This window comes from Camelus bactrianus, chromosome 13, assembly GCF_048773025.1.
Source record: "Camelus bactrianus isolate YW-2024 breed Bactrian camel chromosome 13, ASM4877302v1, whole genome shotgun sequence".
Classification (NCBI taxonomy): domain Eukaryota; kingdom Metazoa; phylum Chordata; class Mammalia; order Artiodactyla; family Camelidae; genus Camelus; species Camelus bactrianus.
The window spans coordinates 40,643,735-40,660,392 of NC_133551.1; the positions used below are offsets into that span (position 1 = coordinate 40,643,735).

Below are 16,658 nucleotides of genomic sequence, written 5' to 3' on the forward strand. Positions count from 1 at the left end.
CCAGCATGCCACAAGGAGCGTCCGGGAAGACTTCGATTCCCAGCATGCTGTACACTGTAACTCCGAGTCCCAGAATGCAACGCTTCTCCTTTCTTCCAGAGGGTCGTCGAGACTTCAATTCCCAGCATGCAGCGCCGCCCCCAATTTCTGGCGCCTGGGTGGACCCTGCTTCGGAGAGACCTTTTGGACTCCAGAGGGAGGACCCTGGAGTCTCAGCACCCTTTGGGGGTCGGGTCTGCGGGGCAATTCCGGCCCTTTGGGCCTGTCCAGACGAAACCCCGAAGGAATGTGTTGGGGCCTAGGCCGGGCTTCGCTCAGGCAGCGTTTGAGGCAGCCCCAATGGGGGCCTTCGGGGGCCTTCCTCCCTTTGAACTGCGGTGGCGGGCGGGCTCACTGTATCCTGCACCCCTCAGAGTAGGGGCCGCCATCAGCATGGCCACGGCTGCGAGTCGGCCCTGCGCCAGCGGGTCGCGGGACATCTTGTGGCGCGTGAGTGCTGTGTGCACTATTGAAGGCGCTCGGCTGCTGCGGGGGTCAGGCTGGGCTGGCGGGCGTTGGTCGCGCGTGCGCGCCGGGCGGGGGAGGGGCGGGCTCGAATGTAGCGTGGGGAACTCGTGGAGTGAGACTGGTTTCAGGGTTGTGGGGGGCACCCTGAATGGAAGCTGGTTACAGGGTGTGGATGTGCCAAAAGTCTCAAGTACAGATTTGTTACGGCGTGAGAGAGGGGTCCTGAGTGGAAGCTGGTCCAAGCGGGAGGGATGACCTGCACGGGAATTGGGGCAGGGAATGGGGAAGAGTTGTATGCAAAGATGGTGTACCTCCTAGTTGCAAAGTTTATAATAACTTGTTGATTACTTGGGCTAAGAAGCGGGAAAGAGTGTCCAGAGTCGGAAAGAATGGCATGGCCTTAGCAGAGACTGGACTCGGGGACTAGGTAAGCAGGACAGGTACTTTGTCAAGTTAGAGAATTGTATGCACTGTGGGACTGAGATGAGGTACTTCCTTGTTGAAGTTCAGTCAGCAGTTCTGCATCCATTCGTTGGACGGCAGAGAGAAATAGGAGTAAGATCTTTCTTAAGACAGTGCTTCTACCGCAGCGGCACTGCCATCTACCTGTATCCCAAGTTACTTAAGTCTTACCTGTGCTTTACCACCTGTATTATCAGTCATCGATGTCCTGTAGATTGTATCTCAGAAATGTGGCTGCATTTTTTTTTAACTTTCTCATTGCCACTGCCTTCATTTAAACACTGACTATAATGTTTGGCTTGAGCAGTCGAGATGGACTGCTTCCTGTTTGTCTCCTTTCTGGGTCTTGTCCCTTCTGATCCATCTTCATCATAGCCACCTTACAACCACAAGGGTGTTTTATCTCCCAAAATATAAATCTAATTGTCACTTTCGTGCTCTAATCCCCTCAGAATCTCTTCTTGAATCACTTATTCAACAGTAAATCTTGTGCCTCTTATATAGTAGGCACTGGTGATTCTGGCATGAATACAACGCAGTAGTGGCCCAATAAACAGTGCATATCTAATAATTGTAAACACAATTAGAGTATACAGATGTTTCCCATAGAATGTATAGCGCTTTCAGATTTTGACATATCAATCAAACCTAGAGAGACAAGTGTAAGTGCTGTGAAATACAGTTGTAAAACTAAGTAGACCTCCCTCACCCCCCTAAAGTGTGATACTTAGTGTGACATCTGACTGAACTAATACAAGCATCAGTTCACTAATGTGACTAGATTCTGTACTGGTATGTAATGTTATTAATAGTAACCAGTGGAGTCTATATATAGCTTCATGGACTGTGTGATCTGGGTGTAAATATTAGTGATTAACATTCTGTATGAAAAGATAGGATTTGCATAACTGAAATAACTGAAATAGTTTAACTGACTTCATGATTGAGTGGTTTTGTTTAATTATAGGTTTTGGGCTGGAGGATAGTTACAAGTATTGTCTGGTCTGTGCTGCTTCTGCCCATCTGTACCACGGTATTTGTAATCTTCAGCAGCATTGATTTATTTCATCCTATACAGTGGCTGTCTGGTAAGTGGTATTCAGTTTGGGGAAAACAAATTTACAGGACACATTTCTCAACATAAAAATTGTGTTATGGTTTAAACAATTTATTTTAATTACTGTATTGACAACAGCAGGACATTCACTTTGAGGTGCTCTTAAGGCATTCCCTTCCTAACATAGAACTTTTCACTACACAATAAGATTAGTAAACTTGTCAGAGACTATATACAATCACATGAACAGAAAGATCATTAGGAGACCACATAAATGAGAACTTAATTTTGTTTATTTGTTTGTCTTTTCTTTTTAGCAGCTTCAGAAGACTGTCCTTTTAAGGAAGAGAAGTTCCTTTTTATCTCTTTAAAAATTGTAGATGGGTAGTGAGGGATAGCTCAGTGGTAGAGCACGTGCTTAGCATACATGAGGTCCTGGGTTCAGGCTTTTTAGAAAACCTGTCTACAATTAAGAATACTTCATTTTTATATTGTGGCTAATGAGAAAAAAATGAGAACAGAGAAAAGGAGGAGTGACTAAGGAACATGGAGTTAAGTTCAAAGATTGAAGAGGAGGAAAAGATTGGAGCAGGCTAACGTTTCTCAAAATCCTCGGAGACAAAATAAAATTAATAAATTCATTAAACTATAACTACCAATTATTGCTACTAGTTATTGCTACTACTGTGTGCCAGGCACCATGCTAAGCACTTAAGTATATTACTTCCTATCCTTCCTTCAACCTTGTGTAATAATGGGGAATTATCCCTACTTAAATGAGGAAACTGAGTCTTAGGTTGTAAGTCTGGGCAGAGACACAGCTAGTGACCAGGATTTGAACATTGGTCTCTGACATCAGAGCCTATGTTTTTCCACTCTGCCATACTAGACTTAAAAAAATAAAAAGAAATGTTCCCAGAGTAGGTTTTGAAGTCTTTAAAAGTCTTGCCTGAGGCTAAGAAGCACAAATACTCTTGAAAATTCTTTTTCTTCCCCCCTCTCAACAACAGTAACAGTAAATTTCTTTTGCTTTGGAAAGTGGAAAGTATGTTGTTAATTTAATTTTTCTGAAGAAAATGCCAGTTTTCAAGGAGTTAGATCTTAGGTCTTTGGAGAGAGGTTGCTGCTAGAGAATTAAAGTGATTTAAGTTTTTTGTTGAGACTTTGCAATCACTTCTTGGGTGTGTCCCACAGGTCAGGTGAAATTAAGCCATAAGCCAGCACCAGGATGGCAAGTATTTCTGTAACCACTTTGCTTATGCCTGCTTCACTCATATGATCTTTGCTGTCTAGTTGGAACCTCAGAATATTCAATCTAGAGCCATTACTAATTGTTCAGAATTGGCACTTGAGATAAAAACTGTATGCCATTTCATGGCCAAGGTTTCTTTAATCCTAGTAACACTTTCTCTCCAGGTTGAGCTTGATTTATGCCATTTTCTCATCAGATGTTACTTGTCCTCTTCAACTTTTGCTTCACTAGTCTTTACAGGGACATTGTAGTCTTTCCTTACTTATTTCGTCACATGAAAACAATTCTTTCACTCTTTTAGCTCAATATAATGCTTGAGTTTAACTGTGGATGCTCAATAAATATTTTTCAATAATTTTGGTCAGTGAATTAAAATTTTCAAAATACTTGGTTTTGTTATGTCAGTCTATTCAACAAGCATGTGTTATTATTTTTCTCTTGTTCATGTTTTTAGGCACATGTTTTAAACTTTGTCATATTTTTTAAATGGAATATTAATTGTTGAACCACTCTAAAATGTGAATATATTAATATTTCAGAAGGATATCATGATTTTTTTTGTTTTTTATTCAGCTTATTTGGATAATTTATGGATTATGCTATTTCTAGAAGTGTTAAGTTTTTTAGCTATAGGGACTAATTGCATTTATTAAGAAGAGATATGAAAAATATTTACATTTTAAAAAGAAACTTTGTTGGTATATTACTAAATGTGGTACTTCTCTGTTTCACATGATGAAGTATGTTTGCATATGGTGTTATTTTGTCTGATGTTAACATCTGGGTCATCTGAAAGAAATTCTAGTATAATTTTAAAGGACCTGGAGCTTAGAATAACTCACACTAGTTCTTGAGTTGATGCCCTATAGGACCTGTCAGCAGTCTAGAAGTAAATTCTTAAAGAAAAGATAACTTTTAAAATTAAAATAATAGTTGTAGTTCAAGCCCCTTTTCTATTGTGGCGTACTAAATTCGACTATATGACTGAATGAACTTACTAATTCATCTCTCTTGTGTTTTAGATTCCCTCAGTGATCTATATAGTTCCTATATAATCTTTTACCTTCTGCTGCTGTCAGTGGTAATAGTAATAATAAGTATTTTCAATGTGGAGTTCTATACAGGTGAGTTTTCAAATATTAACCATCTTCAAAATATCTGAATTTATTTTACTAAGGGCAGACTCAATGCATTTTGTATATGAGTATGTATATACTTTCTCTGTTTTTAAAAAATAATTGGAATTCTTAGGACAAATATTGTATGATTCCACTTATATTATGAGGTATCTAGAGTAGTCAAATTCATAGAGACACTAAGTAGAATGGTGTTTGCCGGGGGTGGAGGGAAGAGGGAACAGAGAATTGTTTAACGGGTCCAGGGGAAAATGGTAAAGTCTGGAGAAAGATGGTAGTGATGATTGCACAGCAGTGTGAGTGTACCTATGCCACAGAGCTATATACTTAAAATGGTTAAAATGGTAAACATTTTTAATGTGTATTTTATCATACACAAAAAATTGAGACATTTTAACAGTTCACGGCTGGTGTTAACTTTGTGATTCAGCAGATATAGTATAAAAATAACTACTTTATAGGATAGGAGACCAGGACCAGGTGGTTTCTAAGGTCCTTTTCAAATAGTACAGCCTGTAATCCTGTGATTTTCCAACAAAATTAAAATGATATGTTTTGCCTTGGGAGAATCACTTGTTAGATTTTAGAGCTTTTTATTTTTTTTTTCAGTTTCTCTCCTTACTCTTCCTGCCTTTTTGGATTCCTTGAGTCTGTCCTTAAGGTATAATAAGAAGCACTTTCTGTACTTCTTATTTTTACTATAACATCATTCCTCTTTTAAAGCTCTTTAGTAGTTCCTTATTAGGTATGGTATAAAATTTCAAATCATTCTCTGTTTTTTTTTAATACATCTTTTTTCTTTGCTTTCTTACTCCTGGGTGATGGGTCTCTTTTTCTGTTCAAGCTGTATACAGATCTCTTTGGTTTACAGCATGTCTTTTTTTCACACTGTCCAGTGTACCTGGGTCATCTGGATATAGATGCCAGACTAGGACTCTCCAGCTAGTCATTATTAACACCTGACTAGTCACTTTGGCTCATTCCTTCAACAAGCATTCTTTATAGATTACTATAATAATACACTGGATAGTATGGGAGTATATAGGAGCACCATTTACCCCAGCATGGGGAGCTTCCTGGAGATGATGCTTGAACCATGCCTTGAAGGATGAGTTGTATTAAATAGACGAAAAAGGAAAATGGTGTTCTAGGGAGAAGGTACAGCATATAAAAAGGCTTAACGACATGAGAAGGTTTGTTTGGTATGTTCAGAGTATAAGTCAGTTGTGCCATCAGTAGGCCTCGTGGGGATTTCTGGTGGGGAGAGAAAGGTGATAGCAGCCTCTTCCCCAAATTGTAAAGCTCCTGACCTCTTTCCCTTCATGCTTAATTTTCCACCTCCCCGCAGTCTCTTTACTTGGAGTGTATTAAAAGAATACATACATAGATAGGCCAGGGAACCCTGTGCCACCTGTTTCCAAAGGTCAACATGCCACACTTGCCACCCCAGCTCACTTCCAGAAAACTTTTTTGGGGTATCAGAGAGGTATTAGAAATTCCCACGCAAGCATTTATTTTACTCTTCAGTGTTGTCATTACTTACCTAGTTTGTGGTTTATTTTTCACAGATGAATTATATGTTGACAATTTAAAATGTTGAAATAAAGATAACTTACTGGAGGGCAAGCAATATCTTAAAATTATTATTATTTATTCTTCTATGGCACTGGGAGAAGTGCCAGGATAGGCACTATTTGAGCTATCAGGAAATTTTAATTAAAAAAAATTGAAAAATGTTAATCATACTATCCTTAGGTTTCATCTCTCTAGATTCTTTGGTTTTTCTTTTTCTGTGTGCATCTGTATTCAGTCTTTTCAAATTATCTTAACTAAGAATTTTTAACAGAATTTTTTTTGTGGCGTGTTTTATATTGACTGTGGGTTTCTTCCTGCGGCAAAGGGTATCTGTGCAAGGATGAGAGGGAATAGTTTAGGTCCTCTAACTTCAGAAGCTACAGGTAGGTTATGAAGCCACAGTCGTGTGTTTTGTTTGCAGTCGTGCCTTCCATTCCCTGCTCCAGACTGGCACTGATCGGGAAGATCATTCATCCTCAGCAGCTCATGCACTCCTTTATTCACGCTGCAATGGGAATGATGATGGCTTGGTGTGCTGCAGTGATAACCAAGGGTCAATACAGTTTTCTTGTGGTTCCCTGCGCTGGTACTGAGAGGTAATAGTGAATATATTTTTCTAAGGGTCTTTGTTTAGTTATTAAGCCAAAAGTGACCTGTATACATTAATAATTTATTGACATTCTTTACTTTCCAGACTTCTATAAAAAGTGCTTATTTATTTATGTCATATGTTTTTGATGTTTTATGTTTGTTGAATTCAGCAGTTTTTAAAAACCGTTTATTCTGTGCAGGTGCTATGCTGGATGCTGTTGGATTGTTTTTTCTATAGTTTAAAAAAATATTTTTTTCTTTTTTTTTAAAGACCTTTTTGGGGGGTGGTAATTAGGTTTGTTTGTTTGTTTGTTTATAAACAAAAGTACTGGGGATTGAACCCAGGACCTCGTGCATGCTAAGCACACACTCTACCACTGAGCATTCTTTATACCCTCCCCCCACTGTTGCATTTACTAGAATAATTCACACATAGACTATAAGCTCCTTGAGAGCTGAGAACAGAAGAGGGAATTAAGACATGGACACAAATGGATGTAATAGGAGAAATAGAATGTAATAGGAAGAAAGTAAGATGTACAGATAAAACCTGTGGGAGTTCAGAGAGCAGGCAGGGATCCATACATGGCTTCTCAGAGGAGGTGGCATTTAGGTTGGGATTTGAAGGAAGGGTAGTATGAGAGAATAGAGAAAAAATTTTAAATAATTAAAACTACCTTCAGTAGAGTACCTTTATAATTTTGAAATATACGGTTCTTGAGCAGATGGCATTGATACAAATTTCAGGTTGATATTCTGACTTTAAAAATTAAAAAAAGATTACTGGAGTAATCTTAATTTCCTTATTATCCAGTGACTTTAAGACATTGTTCATAAGTACTACTGAATATTTGATTTCCTTTTGTCCCTCAGTTACTATTATATAAGGCAGGTTTTTTTCCTAATGTGTTAAATTTTTAGTGAAAGCATCCCCATGGGGGATCGCCTAGTTACAAGGGATGACACAAAGAGAAGCCCAAAGTTATGGCAGCTCTGTCAAGTCTATAGCCTTTATTTAGAGTTCTTCTCAGACCAGATGCAGTTTACCAACTTGTAAACACCATTGCTTACTGTCACAGGGGACATCCTTACCCTTTTCCAGAGGGACAGAACTAGAGAATTAAACTAAAGATCAAATTCTCATGCATCAGGGAAAAGGATTTTGTTAATCTTTTGCCGGTACTTAACCTAAAACAAACCATTTTGTTAGAATTTGAAGCATTTTTTAAGTAATTAAGTCAAAGCTTTGCCTTCAGTAGGTATTGTGCCTAAAATAGTGGTATATGTCCCTGACTTGAATTAATAACCTGAGTTTTTCCCTTCAGCTTAGGTAGCCCTGCTGCACAAACCTGCTTAAATGAGTATCACCTTTTTTTCCTGCTGGCTGGAGCATTTATGGGCTATAGCTATAGCCTCCTGTATTTTATTAACAACATGAACTATCTTCCATTTCCCATCATACAGGTAAGCCATCATTTGAGCATTACCTATGTCAGAATTTGGCAGAGTTAAAATTGCTTTGATATGTGGGTGTATAACTGGCCTCGTCTGATTAATTCAAGATTTGATCAGCAAAACTTAGGACTGAGACCCTCAGAATGCCATTTGGAGAGGACAGCTTTGTCTTCATGAGACTGCAGTGTATGTTTGAGAGCTGTGGTTGCCCTTCCTGCTGCCACTCTCAGAATACCACTTTGCTCCACTCTTTCCCTCCCTGCTAGGTAGTGGCAGTTGCTGTGACCTAGCAGGGCTGGGGGAGGATGATGATGACATTCATGCAGAGTACCTCTGTGCAGCTGCCAGCTTCTTTTTGAACCTAAGACCCTCATGAACTTGAGGATGTACAAGTAAGTATAGAATATGTCAGTTACTGTCTCAAATCCTTTTCAGAACAAGGCATTCTTTGAAATTATTAAATGAGATAAGATTTATAGAGCCTGGCACATAGTAAATATTTGAATAAGTAAATGTGTATAAATAGAACAGTTTTGACTGGTTTGAGTGGGATAGTTTAAACTATCTTTCACTTAGGTTTTTTTAAAATCTACTAATTTGGTAGGAACTCCAGACTCTCTGGAACTCAGAACCACCTCCTCTGGCAGGAGAGAGAAAGACGGGTTGAGATTTCTCCAGTGGCATCAAGGCTCTCCCTAGCCTGTTGCCACTATTCTTAACTGTGCTATTATTGGTTTCATCCCCACCCTATGCCACACTGAGGACTGAGATTTGGAGCAAAACTGTTAGAACGAGCCCCTTCTCACTAGCACCCAGTCCAGTAGGGAAAGAGGGATGTGTAAATAAGTGATGTCTCGTGAGACTGTAAGTATGAGAGTGACAGGTTAAAGTTCCCCTGGTTTAACTAAAGTTTTCACATGCCTTTTGCATCCTTGAGAACAATCTGATGAAAATTCACCCACTCTAAGGAGATAGTGCTCACGGAAAAGAATCTGGCCCTTACCTCCCTGTAGGCTGTGAGTGTATGAAAAGAGAGTCCTGTTTAGAAGTTCTTCATATCATATGAAGATGAATTAAAAGCAGAGTGTTAGCTTTGCCACCTCAAAATCTCACAAGGAGAAAAATCCCATACAGAAATATCCATGGGGAAACATCTTTGATCCACACAAAATTAAGAACATAGAGAATATAGAAGAAAAGAAAATACTGGAGAAAAATGAGATACTCCCAGTACCTTGTTCCTCCATGAACCTCAGTGGAAAGTAACCACCCATTTAACATCACAGATGTGTAAGAGAGTGAACATGAAGAGTCCAAGAATTGACAGTGCTGATAAATTATTGTTTCTGCTGTGTAATGTTGCATTTGTAAAATTTGACTACTAAATTTTTTGTAATTTCTTTTGATAAAATCTTAGATTCATTCTTGTGTATTCTTCTAGACCCTTTACTGTACATTTACTGTACATTTGTATATATAGTAGCTGTAACCTTATGTATTTTGTGGGGTGGGATTTTTGTAAATAGTTTTATATTGTACATATTATTCAGTAACTACTTTTTTCATTTAACAATATGAAAAATTAGATCTTCTTAAGAATCCAGTAATTTGAACAAATTTGCCATTAGTACATTAGGTTTTTTCTTTAAACTTGCCTGTGCTACAAAAACCAGTTCTATTTCCCTTATCAAATTCTTAATGACAGACTGACAGGGAAAAGCAGAACGCTGGCATGGAGTAGGGGACAAAGAAATGGATGAATGCCAAGATAGACTTGGCAAATTTTGGCCAACAAGACTATTTGAAAGTATTAAATGAAATGAGATTTATAGAGCCTGGCACATAGTAAATATTTGAATAAGTAAAGGATAACTTATAGCCAGATCACAGAAGAACCCAGCAGGGAATTGAAAAACACTTCAACTTGGGAGCAAAAAGAGGGTGTATTAGCAATTCTCTGCATAGCTGCTGAAATGCCTGCCTGCTTCGCTAGCCTCTTGGACCCTTGTGAGTAATGGTTGAGGTGAGAGCTGCAGTAGGAATAGTATAGGAACCACTCCCTTTTTATTGGGGGGTTGAGGTGAGGTGGTGGAGCACCCAGTGACTGCAGGAACAGTGCAGCTTCACATGTGGACTTTGAAGATACCTGAATAAACCAGACTACTTCAAGCTGTATGGTTAGTGATTAAGTATTCACACGGGCTGCTTTTTGTAAGATACCGCAGGAATATGCAGACATGGTATGAAGATGTAACCTCTGCTTGAGTACTTGGCTGTTCTTTGGCTTCTGAAATCCTGAAAGAAGGATCAGCCCTAATATAAACACAAAAGACGACCAGAATTTGGGAAGTTCATATTTGGTTCCTTAGGTTTTTTTAGATTCTTTCCAATAATTTAAAAATATATTTTCCACTAATATATTTTTGGGGCAGGCGACCCTTGTTTCACAAGAAGTGTAGTTTTTTCAGGAAAACATTTCATATTTTTTCTCATTTGATTCTCTTCTGTTAGATTGTTAGCATTGGAAGGTACGCATTAAGGAACTACTTAGCTGGGTCAGTCTTCTTATTTCACAGATAATTAGATAGGAGACAAGAATTACTGTTGTACGGAAGGAGGAAGCACTAGAACTCAGGTCTCCTGATTCTTAGGCTAATGTCTTCTTCACTGCCAACAGCATGTGAAAAATTTTTGTATAGAGGCAGTATATGTCATCTTGAAGATTGTAGGCTCTGAAGCTAGCCTGCCTGCATTAAAATCACAGATTTTTGTTTCCTAGCTGGTAACACTGATTAAGTTACTTAACCTTTCTGTGCCTTGGTTTTCTCATCTGTAAGATGGGATAATAATAGAACCTCCTTCATGGGGTTGTTGTGAGGTTTAAACAGATTAATGCATATTAAGTGTTTAGAACAGTACCTGGTATGTGGGGAGCATCCAAAGAATGTGAGCTGCTATTGTAATTATTGTTTTTTTGTACTTACTCCATATCCATAGTCCCTACTATAAGTATAGATTGATATTGTTAATTTTCTTATTTCTGATCTATCAGTGAGATGTTGTATAATGTAAATAGTAAATACTTTAACATCAGAAATAGTTAATTTTTTACCTCTGGAATAAACTTTATCTTTTTATGATGGCACTGTTGTGTTTTACATGTGGACCAGTAGAGCTACATGCTTGCCTTGGAGTAAAGCAGAGGCTCTGTCGGAACGTGCCGTTTGATTCTGGTGTTTTCTCTCCACAGCAGTACAAGTTTTTGCGCTTCAGGAGGTCTCTGCTTCTGCTGGTTAAGCACAGTTGTGTGGAGTCTCTGTTCCTGCTTAGAAATTTCTGCATTGTCTATTATTTTCTTGGTAAGAATTTCTGTTTTTGGTACAGGGTATGTATTAGCTCACAGCTCTGAAAATATCAGTTACAAAGTCATTCTGGATTGTATTTGAATGTTTCCTACAGTTGTAGGTGTGTGATTAGCCCAGCTGAATCATTGTTTAGATTAAATGTTTAGATTTAGATTCAAATGTTCAAGCATATTTAGTTAAGGGAGCGTATTGTTAAATAAAGTGTAGTATATTCATACAGTGGAATAATATTCGACCTTAAAAAAGACAGAAATCCTGTCACATGCTACAACATGGATGAACCTTAAGGACATTATACTAAGTGAAATAAGCCAGTCACAAAAAGGTAAATGCTAATACTACATGATTCTACTTATATGAGTAATCACAAGTAGTCAGACTCTTAGAAACAGAAAGTAGAATAGTGGTTGCCCGGGTCTTGGGGGAGGGGAGAAAAGGGAGTTCAGTGCATATAGAGTTTCAGCTTTGCAAGATGGAGAAGTTCTGAAGATCTCTTGTACAACAGGGTGCCATAGAGTGTATGTACACTTGAAAATGGTTAAGATGGTAAATTTTGTAATGTCTTTTTCACAATGTTAAAAAAATGTGTCCTTTAAAAAAAAAAGAATATATTGTTTGTCATTTGGTAATTTCTCTCTAAATAACATATTTCTTTTTATAACTTTTTGTGACTTGTTACTAATACAGTAGAAATTTGTTGCTGAGGAAACTTTGTAGAATTTGTTAACATGAATTTTAAGCACAAAAATATAGCTTATTTAATATAATGAACAGTACATGTTGAATGGAAAACACTAATCTAAATAGCAACACATATTAATATAAACAGAATCCAACATCCTAAAATACTGTTTTCAGACTAACATTTTCTGATTCTACCTTTCTCTATGGAGTAACTTTAGAAAATTGTTCTATTTGTGTATAGATCATTTTGTTGTCCACTTTTTTACTTTTAGTTTGTGTAATCCATTTTTCTGCATAGCTTTTATAATTGTCATTCCAACGTTAACACTTTGTTGCTTTTATTAACCTACTATAGTTAGCCTGGCTGTTTTCCCTGTTGTACTTTTGGGTTGACATAGCAGCTGTGTCAGTATATCCATGCTTAGCTATTTCTTCTGTAATTCCAGCTATGTTTCATTCAGATTTCATTTCCAGTGTTACTGCTTTTCATTTCTTTGTTGCACTTTGGTCCTTTTGGCCAGTTTCCTCTTTTGGTTGTTCATTTTTGTAAAACGTCATGTGAATTTATCATGGGAGACAAGGAGCAACACAACTACCTGCTTTGCGCTCTGTGCCAGAACTAAATAACAGATGTGAGTGACCAGTCACCAACAGACTTTGAAAGAAAGGATGTCCGTCTCTTATCTACACACTGATTGTATACTGAAAAGCTAGAAGTACTATATTCAGTTGCATACAGCTGAAATTTGAATTGTGTCGTTCGGGGATTGGTGTTTTAACTAAACCATGGTAACTGAAATATGTACGTTTTAGATCTGTGCAAAGCAAAGACTGCCTGTATTTAGAAATTAATTCTCTTTTTTTTCCTGCTCACACCTAATCAAACAGTCTAGCATTTTGACTGAGGTCTTGGTGTCAACTTGGCCATCTCATCAACCTCATATTCCAAAGCACGATTAAGATTTGTTTTGTTAACGTTTTGTAATCATAGCATAGTATTTTTTTCTTTCAGGCCATATTCCCAAAGCTTGGATTAGCACTGCTATGGACCTTCAGTTAGATGAGTAAGTGATACATGAAAGGTCTAATTTTAACTCTTTAAATTGTCTCCATTCTTTTAGATGTTTGCTACTTTCCAGATGTTTTATTTAGATTTAGCATTTAAGTTTTTTAAGAAGTATTCATTTTTGAATACACATAATTCACATAATTTAAAATTCCAGTGGTATATAAAAGGGTATACAATAAATCTGTTGGCCCCGGTCTCTAGTCAGCCAATTCCTTTCCCCAGAAATAAGAATGATAATTCATTTTTTGTTAGATACAGCTGTAATATAAGTGGACTTCTTGAGTTGCATGGCTATACCTGTCTTCAGTTTTTCTCCTCAATAATCATTTTATGCTATGTTGTGGTATATAAGCACAATACTGTGGTGTCACTCTAATTTTCCCTGTGAAGAAACCAGATTTGAGTAGAGTCACGTGACCCGTTGACAGCCATAGTAGCAATGGGGTGGACGTGACCTGCTGACAGTCATAAATAGCAATGGAGTGGCAGAAGTGGGATGTGTTGTTCTAGTTAGTCCCCATGCACTTTGTTCATAGGTAAAGCTTTAATCTTTATTTGGTATATAAGTATAAACTTCTCTATTAGTATTTGTTCTTCTAATTATTGCTTATTCCACTGTAATTTGTGTAATTTGTGTCATATTTGAACTTAACTACTACCACTTCTGGGGAGTGGGAATATTGACACTACTGGTGTTTGAGATATTATGGTTGCTACAGTGTAGATTTCAGTTCCTGACTTTTAAAATTTTCTAGGTAAAATTTAGTTTTGTTTTCTGCTTAATGTCTTAGATATGAAACCAAATTCGTGGGTCACTTACTATGTTATATTAGTCCAGGTTTTAAACCGGGTCAAATAGAAAAATAATAATGATATTTAATAGAAAGTTAACATAATGTTTAATTTTTTTCCTCCTTTCATTTAAAAATGTTTTGTTTGTATGGAAGTGCCTGGTATTCTGGCCTTAATATATGCCAGGCCCTCAGTAATATTTATTTAAAAACTGAAAAAAAGCTTTATTTATTGCACACTCACCTCCCCCCACCCAGCCCCAGGGAATGTCAAGTACTATGCTGGGCACTCCTAACAAACTGTTTTAAATGTCATAAAAACCCTGAGAGATAGAATGAAGAGAATATGCCACCATTATATTGATGAGGAAACTAAGGGTAGATTGGATCAAGTTGTTAACAAATTCACAACATTTACAAATAATAGAGTCAGAGGTTCTAATCCTGTTTTCACAATTGCAAAGTGTATGATTATAGGATTATGATGACTTTGCAAATTGATCTATTCAAGGTTTTGGTAAGATCACATGAGTTCACTTTATTTAGCATTCTAACAGTTTTTTAAATTATTTTAAAAGTTTGTTATGTGTAGATAGTACTTTGTACTCTTATCTACTATGAAACGGTTTATAAGGTATACAGATAGAGTTGAAATCCTGTCCAGGAGAGGTGCTAGTCATGTCAAATGGTTTTTAAGCAACAAACTACAAAACAACAATAATAAAATTTTACCCAGCCTCTGGGGGAGGCTTTTTCCTCTGTAGAAAATGACGTGAAGATTTGGAATGCAACAAACTGAGAGCTAGTTTAGGTCTACGCTTCCTTTAAGACTCCCTTGTGCACTTTATAAGACGGTATTAGTGAAAGAACTCTATAGGGTACAAAAGGAGAGGAATCTATCACCATTATTATCTAGAAATAGGATTTGTTTCTGTGTGGGGTCCCAGGTCTGTTAAATGCTTAGATTGTATTTTTCCCACAGGATTAAATAGTAATTTCTGCTTTCATAGGCAGTTTCATAGGCCTCTTGACACTGTGAGCGGCCTCCTGAATCTCTCATTACTCTACCATGTCTGGCTATGTGGTGTCTTTCTCCTGATGACTTGGTACATCTCATGGATACTCTTCAAAATTTATGCCACAGAGGTTAGTATTGAGTTTTGGATCAATACTTTTCTGTTTTGGAGTACACAGACTTATTTTTAGTAGAGCACTGATTAGCATGCTGTTGTGCCCAAAGCCATTTTGAGAAGTTGGGTTTTGGTCTTTCTTCTCAGACCTCTTAAGAGATGTATCATTTATAACCATCATTTATTTGTACTTTTTTCTGAGGAACAGTGTTAGTATTCTTAATGGTTGGAAGCTAAACTAAATGAATTGTTAGTGGTACTGACTGTGCTTTGTCTATAGTGTAATTCTCTTCTGAAGGTTTCCGTTTCTCCACTGAGCATATCAATTTGAATTTTAAATTAATTTTACGTGCTATTGATAGAGACTATTAAAATATTTAAATATAAGGCAATAAAATACTTGTTCTTTGAAGGAAAGTTAAAAAATTCATATTGAAGAAATGATTTTTATAATAAATTTTTTTAATTTTTAAAATTCTAATTTTTTTTTTAATGGAGGTACTGGGGATTGAACATAGGACCTTGCACATGCCAAGCATGAACTTTACCACTGAGCTATACCTGTACGTCTCCAAGAAATGATTTGAAATGAATGGGAATTGCATTGTTTTTATCACCCAGATGTTTGTAACTTAGAAAATGAAGTGTTTCTGTTTTATTTTACCATCTCTGTATGTTTATATCCTTCAGCGGCTTCAGACAATCTTTGTTTCTTAAATTTGTTTCTATTGTTGGAAGCCAGAGATCTAGTAAAATCGGAAAAGTAATATCTTAAAAAGTAGTGTATTTGGATGTTTATAATTTTAATGCAGCATATTTTTGCAGGGAACGCTAATGATGTTAATTTGGTTGTATTGTCTTCCTTGTAATAAATTTCAAGTGCTAATTTACTGAATGTAATTAAGTCATGAAAATAATAATTTTCATAGTCTTTATTTTTTATTTTATTTGATAGGCTCATTTGTTCCCTGTTCAGCCACCATTTTCAGAAGAGTCAGATGAATGCCTCCCGAAAGTTTTAAACAGTAGTCCTCCCCTCATCATAAAGGTATCAAAACTATGCATTTTGTGTCTCTACACAGTCATCTCTAAACTATTTTGTGGAATAGACTTAATGTTTAGCATATTTAAGTATTTAGATACATTTTTGAGGGCCTAAAATATTCTAATAATGTAAAAAGTATTGTTAAAAACACCTACATGCTACAGTGAATGCTGTTTACTCTTTCAGTTTTCGTTCATTCCAAATGACTAAAATGCAAGTATGTATTGCAATATATTTGTATAAGCTGGGCTTTATTCAGAACAGGTATAAAAATATTTCAAGCATGAAATATAATGATCATATGCATTAGCTTTTCACAAACTCCTCATGGTAGCAAAACCAAGCACTACTGATTGTTGGTTTTTTTTTTTTTTCCTGAGACAAGGAATCTCATCAGTGAATCCCCCCAAACCATGTTTTTCTGCAGCAGGTTTGTCAACCTCAGCCCTGCCAGCATGGGGACCCCTCCCTCCTGCCCACTGCCACATGCCCTGGGAGGGGCACCCTGGTTGAGATCCAGTCACCTACAACTTTTGTTT

At 37.1% G+C, this 16,658-nt stretch overlaps 1 protein-coding gene across 4 annotated transcripts in view; it reads left to right on the top strand.

Annotated features, from left to right (window-relative positions):
* The first annotated feature begins 218 nt into the window (after window positions 1–218).
* The window catches only part of NDC1 (NDC1 transmembrane nucleoporin), a 44,694-nt gene continuing 28,254 nt past the window's right edge, over window positions 219–16,658 (top strand). Inside the window, exons 1-9 of one of the 4 annotated variants that reach the window (XM_010951770.3) lie at window positions 222–489; window positions 1,937–2,057; window positions 4,301–4,402; window positions 6,411–6,585; window positions 7,906–8,044; window positions 11,286–11,394; window positions 13,097–13,148; window positions 14,955–15,090; window positions 16,030–16,122. In XM_010951770.3, coding sequence (XP_010950072.1) covers window positions 340–489; window positions 1,937–2,057; window positions 4,301–4,402; window positions 6,411–6,585; window positions 7,906–8,044; window positions 11,286–11,394; window positions 13,097–13,148; window positions 14,955–15,090; window positions 16,030–16,122 — 1,077 coding nt within the window. In that variant the 5' untranslated portion in view covers window positions 222–339. Of the gene's footprint in view, window positions 534–865; window positions 935–1,936; window positions 2,058–4,300; window positions 4,403–6,410; window positions 6,586–7,905; window positions 8,045–11,285; window positions 11,395–13,096; window positions 13,149–14,954; window positions 15,091–16,029; window positions 16,123–16,658 lie in introns of all 4 variants that reach the window. The other 3 variants (XM_074376452.1, XM_074376450.1, XM_074376451.1) reach the window with 3 other exon arrangements.